Source organism: Homarus americanus, unplaced genomic scaffold (assembly GCF_018991925.1).
Source record: "Homarus americanus isolate GMGI-L3 unplaced genomic scaffold, GMGI_Hamer_2.0 scaffold43075, whole genome shotgun sequence".
NCBI classification, from domain to species: Eukaryota; Metazoa; Arthropoda; class Malacostraca; order Decapoda; family Nephropidae; genus Homarus; species Homarus americanus.
The window spans coordinates 1150493-1166851 of NW_024756438.1; the positions used below are offsets into that span (position 1 = coordinate 1150493).

The 16359-nt window shown below is 38.7% G+C and overlaps 1 protein-coding gene across 1 annotated transcript in view; it reads left to right on the forward strand.

The window, feature by feature from the left end:
* LOC121856821 (TOG array regulator of axonemal microtubules protein 1-like) overlaps positions 1 to 15202 on the forward strand; it is a 79247-nt gene extending 64045 nt beyond the window's left edge. The window contains exons 14-25 of the mRNA XM_042352547.1: positions 1166 to 1287; positions 4590 to 4690; positions 4916 to 5132; positions 6429 to 6702; positions 7301 to 7432; positions 8639 to 8809; positions 10297 to 10446; positions 10987 to 11179; positions 11742 to 11890; positions 12432 to 12590; positions 13746 to 13872; positions 14197 to 15202. Of these exons, the coding sequence (XP_042208481.1) occupies positions 1166 to 1287; positions 4590 to 4690; positions 4916 to 5132; positions 6429 to 6702; positions 7301 to 7432; positions 8639 to 8809; positions 10297 to 10446; positions 10987 to 11179; positions 11742 to 11890; positions 12432 to 12590; positions 13746 to 13872; positions 14197 to 14265 (1864 nt within the window). The 3' untranslated portion in view covers positions 14266 to 15202. The remainder of the gene's footprint in view (positions 1 to 1165; positions 1288 to 4589; positions 4691 to 4915; positions 5133 to 6428; positions 6703 to 7300; positions 7433 to 8638; positions 8810 to 10296; positions 10447 to 10986; positions 11180 to 11741; positions 11891 to 12431; positions 12591 to 13745; positions 13873 to 14196) is intronic.
* Positions 15203 to 16359: the final 1157 nt, after the last annotated feature.

A 16359-nucleotide genomic window follows, 5' to 3' on the forward strand; every position in this document is an offset into this window, starting at 1 on the left:
CCCTGTTTACCTGGCAGTGTGTGTGGGTGTGTGTGTTAATTGAGCTACGGGCCATATTCCTCGGAAAAGGTCAACCACTGTGGTTGGCAGCTTGTCTGGATATCATGGGCTATTCCTTGACGCTGGTTGGTGCAGTACATCTCGCTAACTCAAGGTACTGGGTATTGTATTGTGTTGAGGCAGCTTGTACACCAAACCGGGAATCCTATTACTGTATATACAGAACTTTGGATATATTTTAAGTATAAAGTGGCAACTCAGTAGGGTGGTCGTATTTGGCGTCTGGCAGTTTTCAAGATTCTTTCCCTAAAACTGAATCTTAGAACGTTTCGGTGTTATTCCCGTCAACCTACTGGCTGGGCTCTTTTACACACTGTTGACAGGTGCTGGACACACACACACACACACTTACTTTCAACTGTTCCTTAACACGTGCCGAGGTTGATATATCCTGGACGTAAGAGTTCTCACTTACCACTAACACAACATTCAGGTCTTCAAATTTTCACTGACTTTGCCTTCAGGGTGAAGATCTGTTTTCAGTTTTGTCTGTGTTAGGACTATGTGGTGTATATGACGTAGGTGCCGCAACACACTGCAGTATGTTAGGTCTGAGATGTGTGCTGTTTTGGGTGACTCGAGGGTTTCATGGTAATGATCCCTTATATAAGTTGGGTAGTGGAATTTATAATTACCCTGACGAGGTTTGCGTGATGAGGGTAACCAGCGTCACCTAAATTCTTGTAAGATTGTTGGCAGTATAACTCAAGACCTGAAGGAGCTATATTGTTAAACACACACACACAGTCAAGGCCACAACATGACAGAATGACTTGGCATCTTTGTCCGTGTAAATGTGTGGGAAACCTTTCTATTTGTAAGACAGTCTATCAAGGGCATTAGAAATCAGCTTAGACAAACAATTTCGAAGAGACGTCTCTGTTTAATAAAGGCGAATTTTTTCAATACAAAGTACAAATATTAAAGAAAGCCCAATGAAACTTTGTAGATTCTGTACTGTACTGTACTGTACATCCCTGGATTTAATAGGTACGTTTTCAGGCGTCTTCAATTTTTACAAAATGGTGGGGTCATGTGTAGCTCATTGTCACCTTAAGTCTTCCGTGTAGTGGTGTTGGTTAATGTAGTATTTTGCTCTTTACAGGCGGTCATCATATGACATCGGAGTGTCCCGGGGTCGCAAGGTAGGGGACTTGCCGTCCCCGTCCACCCATTCTCTCCCCAATGAGTCCCTCCGGAACACTGGCTTCGGCGTCGTCGGCAAGAGTAAGTAACGTATCTCTTGGCTTAACCAACGACAGTTACTTGATGATGAATGCAGTCCGTCGTGTGATGCCCCAGAGATGTGAGAAAGCCCTGGTCAGACATCGTATTGGCCACTATAAGCTGACACACGGCCACCTGATGACCCAAGACTGTCAGCCAGTATGTGATGACTGGTCGAGTGTCCCAGTCTGGCGGCACATCTCCTGGAGTCAAGGGAGGGGATGGTTTCTACCGCCTGTCCTTGGTTCTGGGAGCAGGTATCACATTTCCAGAGGATGGAGTTTTGTTTATCATGGAAGCTGACTTCCAGAAAAAAAACATAAGATAGTTTAATAACGTTTAAAATATAGTTTTAAATACTGTATTCTAAGTGTGTGTTTAATCTATAGTTTTATTTTATTATTAAATAGAAAACTTGACTATGTTCTTACGACGCCAGATGAAACTATGTAGTATCAATCAATCAAGCTGTATGTGGAGAAATCCCAGAGTGATTGTCGTGACCCTGGAGTGACGTAGCTTGTGGCTGAGTAACGCTGCTGTAGTATAAATGAGTGAGATTTTAAAGCAGTATCAGTGTTCCTGGATGTGTCTCTCGTGAGTGACATATCCACTGGGTAATTGAAAGTATACTCTTGATTGAGTGACCGTTCCTGGATAAGTGAAGATTTTGTGGATTAGTGACGCCACTCCTGGATCCTAGATGAGTGACTCAGATCTTGGATGGGTGACGGAATTTCCTGAAGTGACAGATCCTTTTGAGTTCCTACAGGGTGAATTGGTTATTTTTAATTACTAAATGAGTGACATCTTATAAATTATTAGATAAGTGACAATTCAATTCTAAAGCTAACTGAATTTCTGACCTGAGAGTGATATGAGTAACCTGCAACACCAGTGACGGGTATTGTGATCTGGCAGTTGAGGTGAGTGACGGGTAATGAGTTACAGTAAGTGTTGGTCACCTGTTGGGAATGAGTGACGGGTAGTGAGGGGTGGGGGAGGTGTGTGTGTGTAAATACTTGTACTGCCTAGGATCAATAGTACAGTAATTCTTGGGTTTCCCGGTAACAGGTGGGGAATGGGGAACTTACATACACACTAACACTCATGCCTGTCTGTCTGTCTGTGTCATATTCATTAGTTTAAATTAATATATTTTTGGGTGTATACTGTATGGTATATATGAACTAAGCTGAATGATACACACTTAGGCCTAATTAGCTATATATATAGGCTTACCCTCAGTAATCTGATGGCTCTTGATATAACTGCTGTCAAAATTATCAATACGGCCTTATTAAATTATTCCTTTGGTACTTAATAACAGTCATTACAGTTGTGGCAAAAATCCTCTAGACACTTAGTAATATCTGGCTTCTACTTGTGAGTAAATAAATACCCCTTAAGTAGATCACAGTAACGAGGGAATTCTGTTTACAATTCCACTCTTTTGTATTTGTCAAGTGGGTTAATAGACACTAGGGATGGGCTGTGTTGTAGTGAGCTGGACAATAAGAATCTGCTATGATGTGCGAGGAAGGTGTTCAAGAAGTGGCGTGCGTGTAGGTCGAGTGGGGTGGGGTGAGGTCGAGTCGAGTGGGGTGGGGTGAGGTCGAGTCGAGTGGGGTGGGGTGAGGTCGAGTCGAGTGGGGTGGGGTGAGGTCGAGTCGAGTGGGGTGGGGTGAGGTCGAGTCGAGGTGGGGTGAGGTCCCGAGTCGGGTGAGGTCCGAGTCGAGGTCGAGTGGGGTGGGGTGAGGTCGAGGAGTCGAGTGGGGTGGGGTGAGGTCGAGTCGAGTGGGGTGGGGTGAGGTCGAGTCGAGTGGGGTGGGGTGAGGTCGAGTCGAGTGGGGTGGGGTGAGGTCGAGTCGAGTGGGGTGGGGTGAGGTCGAGTCGAGTGGGGTAGGATAGGGTGGGGGTGAAGGTGAGGTGTTTGGCATGCCTGAATATCGGTGAATATGTTTTTGTTTTATGTAACTTCTTAGCGTTGTGTGCATAAGTGGGGGTGGGTGGGTTTTTGTGTGTATGTCGTTTGTGTAAATGTATTCAAAATTTATATACACAGTCACTCAAGAATGCAAATACACGCATATTAGGGCACTTATAAAAATGCTGTCTTGTAATCCTTCGTACAATACTTCGTGTGCAGTAAATATAACAGAAACACAACAAGTTTAACCATAATTCTTTCTGTCATTCAGCTCATCGATTACTAGTAAAAGATATATATCCTTTGACAGCAGAAAATGGATTCAAGGTTTACAATATTTTTCGCACGCTGTACTAAAATCTCTATCCTCAGTAGGTCCTATGTTATTTTCACAGGGACGATCTAACCCACGGAACTCGAAACCAGACACAAATATTCTGCCAAAGACCCCGGACTTGGTTAGATCCTGGTGTGGTGTATTGGAATTTGGGAGTTTCGTTCCTCCCCCAAACTGAGGATAGGTGAATGTCCAGTAATTATACTCCCATGGCAGTTTCAACAACTATTTTAGTCATCTGTCTTGTGTTGTTGCTGAAAGGGGCCAATTGGATGGATCTTCGCAGCTTCGATTGTTAATCCTTTTTTCCCTTTATCCTCTTCGCCACTGATCGGCTCGTTAGCCGCCCGGGCGATCGGTCACGTCTCACACGCACTGTTGGCAAGTACTGGGCATGCACCGGCTCCTGAATGTACCTGAACCCGCTCCAGTGTTGGTCAAGTCTTGTCTTGAAAGAGCTCACACTCGGTGCCGTCACAACACTTTCTGGTAGATTGTTCCAAGAGTTTACAACTCTCACTCAGACAAAGTTTACCCTCACAGTTTTCTGGAATAGTTGTGTTATGGTTGCTGATGAGTACTGTACAGTACAATATACTAACATTTGTTGCAGGTGTGGGAGAATACACTAAAGGGTGATGTATAGCAGGTGTGGGAGAGTACGCTAAAGGGTGTGTGACAATACACTAAAAGGTGATGTGTTGCAGGTGTGGGACAGTACACTAAAAGGCGATGTGTTGCAGGTGTGGAACAGTACACTAAAAGGTGATGTGTTGCAGGTGTGGGACAGTACACTAAAAGGTGATGTGTTGCAGGTGTGGGACAGTACACTAAAAGGTGATGTGTTGCAGGTGTGGGACAGTACACTAAAAGGTGATGTGTTGCAGGTATGGGACAGTACACTAAAAGGTGATGTGTTGCAGGTATGGGACAGTACACTAAAAGGTGATGTGTTGCAGGTGTGGGACAGTACACTAAAAGGTGATGTGTTGCAGGTGTAGGACAGTATAATAACAGGTACATATTGTATTTCAGACGTGGGAGGAGGTATGGTCAACAGGTCGCGCAACACACCAGGGAGCGAGAAAGAATTCCGTCACTTTGACTATGAGAGTGACTTTGAGACTGACGAGGAGGTGATTGGTTGTTTTATCTGCTTGTATAGAGCCTTTCCTTCTATTATATACAGTATAGGGAACCTCATAACCATGCTTTTTCCTCTTAATTGAAGGTAGTAAATTACTACTAGTAATAATAATGACCATACTGATTATAGTTACAACTGTATTATGGTATATAATTTGTTGTGCGTGACTTAATAAGTGATCAAAGAAAATTCAAAAGTTTTCACACTTGGTCAGGATCCCAACAACATCACGCTGGCGAACACGACGCTGACAAAGATGAAACTACTGAAGAAGAAGCGGGAAAACCTTAAAGAGATCGAACGTCGCCGTCAGGAGCGGGACAACAAGAGAACGCAAGAGGAAAGAGCCAGGAAATACCGCCAACTGGAGCTACAACATAGTCAGGACTCCCTCCAGCCTTCCAGAGCCAGCAGTAGTGAATCTAACCTTGGTAGGCTATGGCTAGGGTAGTCTTTTTCCTGTTCTGATGCAAGGCTTATTTCTGAGAATCAATTGCATATACGTACCATTAAATTACAGAGTAAAATAAATGAGTTACTCCCTATCATCAATAATAATAGTAAGAATAACATCATTACGTCACAGGTATTTAACTCGATGCATTATGCACGGCTGTATGACCTACCCAGATCATTAGACAAACATCGCTAAAGATTTTGATGCTGTAATTGACTATCTGAAATTATCAATTTTGATTAATATATGTTGCCTTTTATTCATCAGACCTCTATGAAATTATTGTCACTTGCATTTGAGGATAATGATTAGACATATATAATGAATGTTATTAGAAATACTTGCAGTAATACAGCAAATAATGTAGAGTGAATACGTCCCGGTAACCATACCAGTTGTTGTAGGGTCGATTATGGATTTTCAGGCGAATAAATTATTAATTAAATGATCATGTGGCAGGATAAACGGCCCGACAATCAATGAGTTTCTATTCTACCTCATTCCTGAGTGTGAGATATTTACATGTACGTACGTTTGTGTGCCCATTTATTATGTAAGGGAATACGTAGAATATATATGGGTCAGTAGGGACAAATGCCTCCTAATTGCCTGACAGTTCTACCCATTTCTTACAGTACTTAACAAGAACAAAACCTCACTGTTGGGCTAGACACAGAGTAACTTGATTAACTTGACTTATATGATGCTAAGCTTATGGTGGGTTACTAGGTGAGGCTGATGATAAGTTACTGAGTCTAGCCCAACAGTCCAGCTTATTAACTTAATGTTGCATACCAGTCTGCCGTTAGTCTAGCCATGACCCCAGTACAGTACAATATAAGGTTGACCAGGAGAGCCAGTGGAGATCTAACTTTACATAACCAACTGGAATTCAATGAACATAATTGGTTGTTTTTTAGGTTCGTTATGGTACAATATTACATAATCTTGGATGACCACACTTTTATACTAAGGTGTACAGTACTAAACCAAATATTTGTTGCCTAAACATACCCTTATTTGTTCTTGTCTATGTTGGTTATTATACTTTTGCAACTGATGTGAAGATTGTATCGAATGGAAAAAAGAATTAGGATTCTGATAGTTCAGCATGTTGAATCTTTACCCACTTTTGTGGGTGTTTAGCCAAGAGCTTGTTTGTTTCCTTATTTGAAATAATGAAATAATTTTCAGCATTTCCTAGTCTGGATATTTGCTATACAGGTACACAGAATATTTTGTTGTTCTAAGTAAGTTCATATTTTCACAGCTGTTCGCCCCAACTTAAGTTATAGGGGTCGAAATCCTACATCTATTCCGCACCCCAATTCACAAAGCAACATCAAGCCCAGTCCTCGTCCAAGTCCCCGGCCCAGCCCTTCTCCTAACCCTCCAGTTCAACAAACGATACCCAAGAGCAAGAGTCACAATAGTAACTTCAGCAAGAGTGTAGGTCGAGGCGGTGTTAGTACGGAGAAGCGTCACCGTTCTCTGGAGAGGCATGACCCACATACTAATGCTGCTCACACTAGGGAGACCTTCAGGTATGACATCAACTGTCAGATGTACTGTAAACATACTTCATTGTCCACCTAGTAGCTTTTCGTAGGTGGTGTATGATTAATTGTTAAAAATACAAGTATCAGTTACATTGCCTATCTGATTTTGGTGCTTAGGGGCAGTGCACTTTATAAATGGGATATGTGCCACAGGAGTAGCACGTACAGTAATTTGAAATTTACACAACCAAAACAATCAAGGAACTGAAGACCTTCAAATCTCACTAGCTGAGTGAGGTGTCTACATGCCAACATAATTTGGTGACCCTACTTTGGATATTCTCAATAATTTTACAGTCATTGGTGTCTGCACATAGTGAGAACTACCTGTACAGTACAGTACAGTATTGTATAAACTTTTTTTAATATAAAACATTAAAATATGTAATATTGTATAGAGTGAAGACTTGTAATGAAATTTATTGTTAAACTGTATTCAGAACTTGTATTCCATTGATCACACTTATTGTGAAAACATTCTAAACCTTTTTCACTTACATTCCTTAGGAGCTCCAAGTAGGCAGGTATGAAGGCTTATTTTGAGAATATTAATGTTATGGTCACATGTGCACTGTTTATGCAGGACGCCTCAACTAGTAAAACGAGGACAACCTCCTGCTGGTGGCAGCTCAGGCAATAACCTCAGCAACAGCCTAGGCAGTAGCGGTGGCACCACCTCCTTTACAAGACGCCACCAAAGACGTCTCCCAGAGAAGTGGGTGTTGATCATTACTTGTTTTATTTACTCATTTAAGAATATCAATGCTTAGAGTTTGACTGTTGTTTAGAGGATTAAACAGTCTACAGTTCAATATATTCATAATACTGTAATTTAACACCATATGCCTTTACAGTAATATGAATTAATGATACTGCAGTTTAATTAGATTTGAAGAAGAACATAAAAGCCAACTTTATGTTTTACATACTGTGGTACTAACTTTCCACAGGTCATTCTTAAACCTTTTGAGTTACTAGATTGCATAAAACTACTCCACTCATATACTGTACTGTACACTTAGGAGCCTTTAATATTTTTACACACAGCTAATATATTCCCATGACACAGGAATGACAGGGTGGTAGTGTATGTTATAGGTATAGCCAGGCGTATGTTTGACTTTTGAAAGGAAAGATCTTCCGTATTCCCTGTGAGTCATAATAGGTGATAAAAAAAAGCTAAATTGAATCTCGGAAATTACAAATACTGTACTGTCAATGGGGTTGAAGCCTAAAACATGGATAGTTATTGGAAAGGGTTGAGTATAAGCTTGTGATTGTCATGATAGTGCTGTATGGTGGTTGTTAAAGTTGGGGTTGAACATGTTAATGGCCGATGGTAGGATACAAGGTATTGTAGATAGATACAGAATATTTAAGACCACGGGGTTACAAGTGACAGCTGCCATTAGGACGAAAAATGGTAAATGTCATACAAATTAATGTGATGTAGAAATGAGAATATGACTTATTTTGTCTCCTTTGTGTTCCTCCTTTAATGTTTCAATATGTATTATTTCACCACCAGTTAAATTGATTTTTAGAATATTTACTAAATTATCATTCATCTGTATTTACCATTTACTGTTCAAGGAGTCAAGTTTCTTTAGTATTTGTCCACAAGCTTCAGTTATTGTGTACGTATGTTTATTTTGTGATTGGAACCCCACAGTGGTACACAAAACTGCTGAAAGTCATTTTTATACCCGTCACCACCAGAAGGAGGCATTGAGTGTTTACCCTCTTCATCCATCAAGTTAAAGTTATTCACTGTATTAAAAAAAATGCTCCCACTATTTTCGAGGTCAGTTAATCTACAGTAGAGTAACATTGAGTATATACGGTCATACTTTCTACTTTTTTATACTGATACCATGTATTGTCTCTCATGTTCATTCATGTATTTAATGAACACCAAAAGAAACTCAAAGCGTGTGGAGGTGTCAAGTAATCCAAGCCCTGGCCAACCAAGGCTACGGCAAGAGAAAGTGCGAAATTTTACGCCTCCTGACAAATCCAGCCCAGTAGCTGTAGGACAGCAGCGACCTCAGCTCAAACATCATTTAGCTCCTCAATTGAGTGCAGAGTCCAGGCTAGTTATGGCTTACAGTTTGTAGTGTTTTCTCCTGAGCAGACATGTATCTTGCCAGTGTGGTTTTGCATGATATTTAAAGGAAAAGAAAATGTGTGAAGTTTCAGCACATTTCATGCCTGTAGGAGATGGTATGTGTTACCAAGTTTTTAAAGGAATAGTTAAGTTACAGAACTATGAAAAACTGCTTTGGTTTTCCCCTATATATATATATATATATATATATATATATATATATATATATATATATATATATATATATATATATATATATATATATATATATATATATATATATATATATATATACTGTATATATATACTGTACATGAAAAGAATTAATATGTGGTCCAGATTATGAATAATTCCATCATTGTTTATGGAGGTATTTTTGGTTTTGGTTGGAAATGTTTAATATATAAACAGTATATTCACACAGTAGATAATTATGTGATCCCCATGCTTTGAAATATTAAAGACAAGTCACCAGCATACAGCACAAGCTGGACCAGTAAAAGTTTACATGGGAGTCATATTTACTTGTGGTTATTAAAAGGCAGCAAGAGTCTATTGGTTGCATTACAAGTACTTGTACATTGTTGTGTGTTTGTGGATATTAATACTGTATTGTTTTTAGTCATAAGTGTCAGTGTAGGATTAAAAAACAAATTGATGCAAGTTTTTTTTAGTTGATATACCGGTAAGGACAAAAAGGACAGTCATGGTAAATGCTGTGTCTGTGTGTGAGTGAGCATCTTGTAGCTGACAGTACAGTACCTGCATTGCATAATGGTATTTGATTTCTTCTTGTATCACATCAGCATGCACATTCTTCTGTTCATCAGCCATGAGGGTATGGTACAGTACCCGCGACTTATCATATTGTACTCTTCATTCGTCATGCTTGGTGTGGTACTCTTCACTATGCTTAGAGTGGCGCCCTTTATTCATTCATCATGCTTGGTGTGATACCTTTTAGTACTCTTCATTCGTTGTGGTTGGTGAGTTACCCATTATTCACCGTGTGTGTTGTGTTATGGTTTTCCAGATTGATTTATTTACCGGATATTCGTACCTGTGCAGAACGTTAAGTTATGGACCAGTCTTATCTATAAATGATAATGTAATGTTAAATGGCATTGCACACTTTTCTGCTGGTCATGATCATTATTATTTAACTACAGGTATTGTGAGGTAGTGGAATGATTTTTAGCTTAATTGTGGTAATATATACTGTACTCCTCTATTGATTGAAAACTTATTGAATTATCATTTAGTCTTATATATTTTCAAGAACCTAGATACAGTGTACAATATAGCTGACAGCAACAGAAATACAGTACAGTACTGGGAATTGAGATTCAAGGATAATGTATTGTTGGCAACTTTTAATGTATAGTATCTGCTTTTAATATAGCACCTTCGCTATTTTCATGTTGTTTGCCACTCTGAAGGCAGTAAGAGTAATTAAGGTATGTACTCTGCAGATCTTCAGATCACATTTCATCCCCCATGATATCTGTTGGGCTGCGGACCTCAAAGCCAGCCTCTTCGTGCTTTAAGGCGCATCTTGAGCCTTTTGCTCATCCCGGTGATGCCTTGAAAAAAGCTCATCAGCAGCTCAGTTCAGGGGACTGGTGAGTAATGAAATTAGTTCATTTGGTATAATACATATGGTATTTATGAACAGTACTTTGTTCAGAATTAAATATCAGAATGGTAGACAAATTTGTATGAGAAAGACCATAGCATTACTTTAAAATAATTTTGTTATTACAATACTACACTACAGTACTGTATACCGGGTATGTGTTATACATCTTTTTGTAGTCCATATTGTTTAAGAAAAATCATATTTTGCATCCACCAAGGGCTAATACGTGTCACTATAGAAAAATTGACATTTCTCCTTGTCATGCTAAGAAATATTTGAATTTGGTTTCTGGTTGATAATTGATAGATATTTTTGAAGCGAAGCAGTTAGCTAAGTGATTAATACTCCTGAATGTCACTCTCTCACTCACCAAGATAACCTTTAGCCAGGGTTGTGCTGATACTACGAGAATTTAAGACATTTTTATTTTCAGTCACTCTAGTCTCTCTGTACAGTACAGTACAGTAGTTATATAGTTATCATAGACAAAATATCCTTCATCACATGTGTTGTTGTGCTGCAGGGAGAACCAGGTTGATGGGATTGATTTGTTGGTGAGATTGAATGAACACCATCCTGAGGTCCTCCAGTCTAACTTGCATATGATCAATTTAGAACTTCTGAAGCAAGCCAAGAATCTCCGCTCCCAAGTTTCTCGTGCTGCCATCCAAGCATTTACACGTCTCTTCGATACTATGAAGAGGAGCATGGAATCTGTAAGTTATTAGGATCAACTCAACACTGCTGTTGCCTTCAGTGACTTGTCTGTTGCAATGCTTAGATCTTTTTCCTTATACAGAGTAAACAGTTGTATTGAGGAAAGTGTTAAGAGAATAGTTATCATTAAGGTTGTTGTATCCTACATGTAGGGTCTTACATTTTGTAATAGTAAAAAACATTTGCTAGTCTTGTGACCCTTTGAACAGCTTATGCAGATCTTATTGAATGGCTGCAGCATCATCTTGACTTTCCCCCTTTACAAATATCTTCATGTTGTCAACATACTTGACAAAGTGGCTTAATATATATTTATCAGTGTTATTAATGTAGATCACAAATCCTTGTGGTACTCCACCAAGAACCTTTTCCCATTCAGAATTATGCAATCCTTATATTGTTTAATTTATAAATACATACAGTACTGTGCTGTATACAGTACAGGATTAAGAATGTGAATGAAGGGAGGGTCAGGGTGAGGATGTTTGCTCCTGATTCTGGTCACTTGGAATTATAGTGCAAAAGTGCTTGGCAGTAAAAAAAAAATTTATTCCTAAACAGGACTCAGAGAAGATTGTTAGTGTGCTGTTGCACCGGTCAGCAGACACCAACAAGTTCCTACAGTTGGACAGCCATCATGCTCTGGATGCTCTCGTGGAAAATATCTCACCTTCGAAGTCTATTCCAGCCATCATTCAAGAAGGGCTCAGGTAACTAGTATTCCATGTTTAATAAACGATGAGCGTACCTTGATGATGACTGTATTTCTCTGATTTTTACATTGGAGAATAGAATGGCAAATTGTGTTATAATTTTCACTTGGTTTCAAGGATTATGACAAGTTCTTTTGTCTCCACAGTTAATAATATTGGAACTTAATTATTACTAGGTCAGTTGCCAATAAGTGTGAAGGAAAACAAGCCTGTTAGATATAATATATAATTAATGGTCGTCTTTAAATGAATGTAGTTGTGTATAGTAGTTTGTGCTTGAAACATTTACAGATAGTTTTTAGCCAGATAAATTTATCATTAGCCTGTACAGTACTGTATATAACTTAGCATTGTTATTTAGTCAGCCAATACAGTGCTGTATATATAATTTACAAACCAAACAGTTTAAATGTTTGGCAAATTGGTACAGGTATTATTTCTCCAAATAATCTGTGTATAACCCCATGGTCAAATAATAAAGTTAGCATGAATTCAGTAAATTATTTTAAACTGTTTAACTGTTTTATCTCCTCTCCAGTCACAAGAATGCTGCAGTACGAACAACTCTTGCTCGACTGTTGGCATACGAGGTGGAGAGACTAGGGCCAGGTCGAGTACTATCGGGGCAGAAGGATATAACTGAACGTATTTTACCAGCTGCTGCCAAACTGGCGCAGGAGGGCAGCTTAGAGACTAGGTATGAGAACTTAACGAGATGTTGTCCAGCTATATAAGGAACTGATAACTCTTTTACTGTACTCTATGTATATTATTTGTGAGTTCCTTAGGGAGTTTGTCTCTAATTAACAGATTTTCTTTACTTGTGTCTTTAGAAATTACTGAAAACAAGCTTTGTTTATGATTATGATAAATATTGGTGCCCATTTACTTTATAAAATTAGACACAAAATGGCAAATACAATGCAGTACTGTATACAATAATGGTAAAATCACCATTTTATCCTCTTCGTCACTGATCGGCTCTTTAGCCGCTTGTGCAGTTTATAAAATACTGAACTGTTGCTTGCATATAAAGATACAGTACTGTAGTGTATTTTAAGTTTATTTAAAAAATTTTACTTTTGCTTTATATAAAATGGCTAATTTTTTGCAGAATTTTATTTGTACTCACTTTAGAAGGTTGTCAAGTGTTTAAAAGCAAACCAGGCACTGATTACCCAAAAATGGATTTTGGGTGGATTTTCAAAGATTTGTACACAAAGGCATCATCATATGTTAGCTTCACTTTTTTGGGTGACCCAATATGTGTCATCCATGGTCCAGAGTGTTAGAGAAGTGAAAATCTTCAGAAGAGGAGAAATGTTTGGAGAAGAGTAAATATGTGCTACAGTACAGTACAGTCTTTTGAACAATTATATAGATGAGGAAGTAGCTTTAATGGTCATGGGCAAAATTACAAGTTAGGAGAAACCTTCATAGTTTGATGACATAATATTTTACAAGCCAGGAAGGTACTGTAGCCCCCCTAATGTATCTTTAGGTCAAAATACAGGAGTTCTTTATTGTAAACCTTTCAATTATTTAATACTTTTCCATTTATTATCCATTTCTGTACAGTATTTTCTTTATGTCTTCATTTTTTACATTTTCTAAAATTGTATCTTACTGTAATTTCTCATTTTGGATATACAGTACCTGTACTATAGTTATATACTGGCCACCATCTTGCTGTGTGTGGTCAGCCTTCATATAATATGTGAAGAAGTGATGTAACCTTTTCCTCAAGTTTCTTAACTCAGGTAAAGCCCATTGTTTTTTTTTTGTTTTTTTATATGCCATACTCTGTCATTTTTTTTTTTTTTTGCTAACAAGTATTTCTCTCAAAAAACAGGCAATATGCAAAGCAGATCTTCCAGTTGTTGATCCAACAAGGACAGTTTGATGCTGCTCTGAAGAAGTATGTATCATCCAATGAAATCCAAAACATACAGAAATTCCTGGATAATTTGACGAGTGAGGTAAGGAAGAATATAGCAAGAGTTCTTGTTAATGCTTATACTGTAGTGTAAGGAATCATGATCATAAAGCCTTCAGATAATAGTTATGATTATCATCTAGTGTTTCCTCCTACAGAGTGCCTGATAAAAGGCTAGCCGAGTTGTCTGGTTTCACCTGGGTTATTAACCCCTTGTGTACAGGGTCCTCTCTCTGCTGAATAAAATCATTTGGCATTATCCCCCAAAAAAATATTAAGAGTGGTGTCCCTATACTGAAGGAGTTAATTAAACACAGTTTGGGTGTGGAGCTTATTGAAAGTACTTCAGTGTTCTCTTTTTTTACAGGGTCGTACTATTCATGAATCTGCCCGTTCCAAGTATGGTACCGGTTCCCGTTACACCCGGACAATGTGAACATGGTAACATTATTAAGAGCTATATTCAGAACTTTATTCCCCACACAGTATATCAAATGAGAGCCTACTGTGAGGAATGAGAGGATGGGATGCTCGTGTACAGTGAGGAACAGATGTGGCATACCACCTCATAATAGCAACAGTTTATTGTTGTAATTGTTTTATATAATCTTTTATGGGAAAGACCTGAAGAGAAAGGGACAGAGACAAATTATTCAAAGGAGAAAAACTTAATTTGATTGAGGGGAAAATATAGAAGATACAGTAAATGGGTGAATTCAGAAGAAAATGACTTAGGAGTGAAACTGAACCAATAAAAAAAGTTTGTTCATGAATGCAGAAAACACTTAACTTTTGAGACAGATTTTGCATATTTTGCTTCAAGAATAGAGATACTGTAAATCGTTAACACTGGTTTTACATAATGAGCAAATTGAATTATAGTGCCTCGTACAGTACATATTAACCATTAAACTAGGAGTAAGGTGTATTTAATCCAAAGACTATGTAATCAAGATTATTTTTGGCTCGAAGCTTAAACCCATAATAAAACAGTACTACAGTATATTGAAATTATACCTCTTTCATGTGGCTGTTTTCTGTTGTTACCTTTTAACTGATAATTTATACTGTATAAATATATACACAGGTATCCATCGTTTAGTGATGGTTTACATATCGATTTACAAATTATAACACCCTTTTTTGCTTAACGATCTGTAATTTTCAGTTAGCGATCTTCAACTCACTGAGAAAATTTTGAGAGGGAAATCAGAAAAATTGGGGATTCTGTGTTCCAAGTGAGCATCATTACATTACTGTAATGTGGCTTACGTTTTTTACTTTTACTTTTATCCTCTTCACCACTAATCGGCTCGTTAGCCGCTTGGGTGATCAGTCACGTCTCTGTTAATTTTCCTTTTCTTTTATTCTCTTCACCACTGATCTGCTCGTTAGCCGTTTGGGCGATCGGTTACGTCTCTGTTACGCACTGTTGGCAAGTACTGGGCATGCACCGGCTCTTGAATGTACCTGAACCTTCTCCAGTGTTGGTCAAGTCTTGTCTTGAAAGAGCTGACACTCAATGCCATCACAACACTTTCTGGTAGATTGTTCCAAGAGTTCACAACTCTCACTCCGAAAAAGTTTGCCCTCACAGTTTTCTGGACTTGCGGCTTCTTCAATCTTGAGCTGTGACCCCTTGTGGGCCGAGTTTCCGCCAGCTCCAAGTAAGGACACTCGACTGAGTAGTGTCCCTTGAGATGCTTATACACCTCAATTATGTCACCCCTTGCCCGTCTGTAGTATAAGCTAGGAAAGTTCAGGCGCTCCAATCTCTCGGGGTAGCTGAGGTGCCGAAGTGCAGGCACCAGTCTGGTGGCCCTCCTTTGAACATTTTCAACCAACTGACAGTCCCTAGCATATTTCGGGGACCAGATGGGGTGACAGTACTCCAAATGGGGAAGCACTTCACTCTTGAAGATTGTTATGAGGGACGGACCTTCTAGATATCTGAACGACCTTCTTATAAGACCAACTAATTTATTTGCCTGATTTACCTTCTCGCAATGGCCCGAGAACTTCAGATGTCAACATACACACCTAGGTCCTTCTCACATTCAGTCTCAAATAGTGCAGTTACTTCATCCCGTTGGGAAAATAAAAAAAATACTACTGTATACTGTACTACTGTATTCTATGCAGTACGGTATAGTACAGTACAGAATTTCTATTTCTAGTTTTTTATTATACTACATTGTACTGTACTATAAAATTATAGAATGTGAAGAGCATGGCTGTGTCCTGTATGTGTGGGAAGTGAAGGTCTGTATTAATCATTGTATGTACAGTACATGTAAAGGAGTAAAAGAAAATGAAGAAAATTACGTATATCTACCCAAAATTATAAGTTGAACAATAACATAACTCACAGCTCAGCCGTACCCACTCTTGAATGCTACTGGATGGCGAGTTGGCCAGTCGGCAACTCGGCTAAACAATTACGTGCCATCTCCGTGGATATTATTTCTTGTTTCCATTCACTTAGTTTTCATTTCACTAAACGACAGATACTGTACCTGTGTATATACAG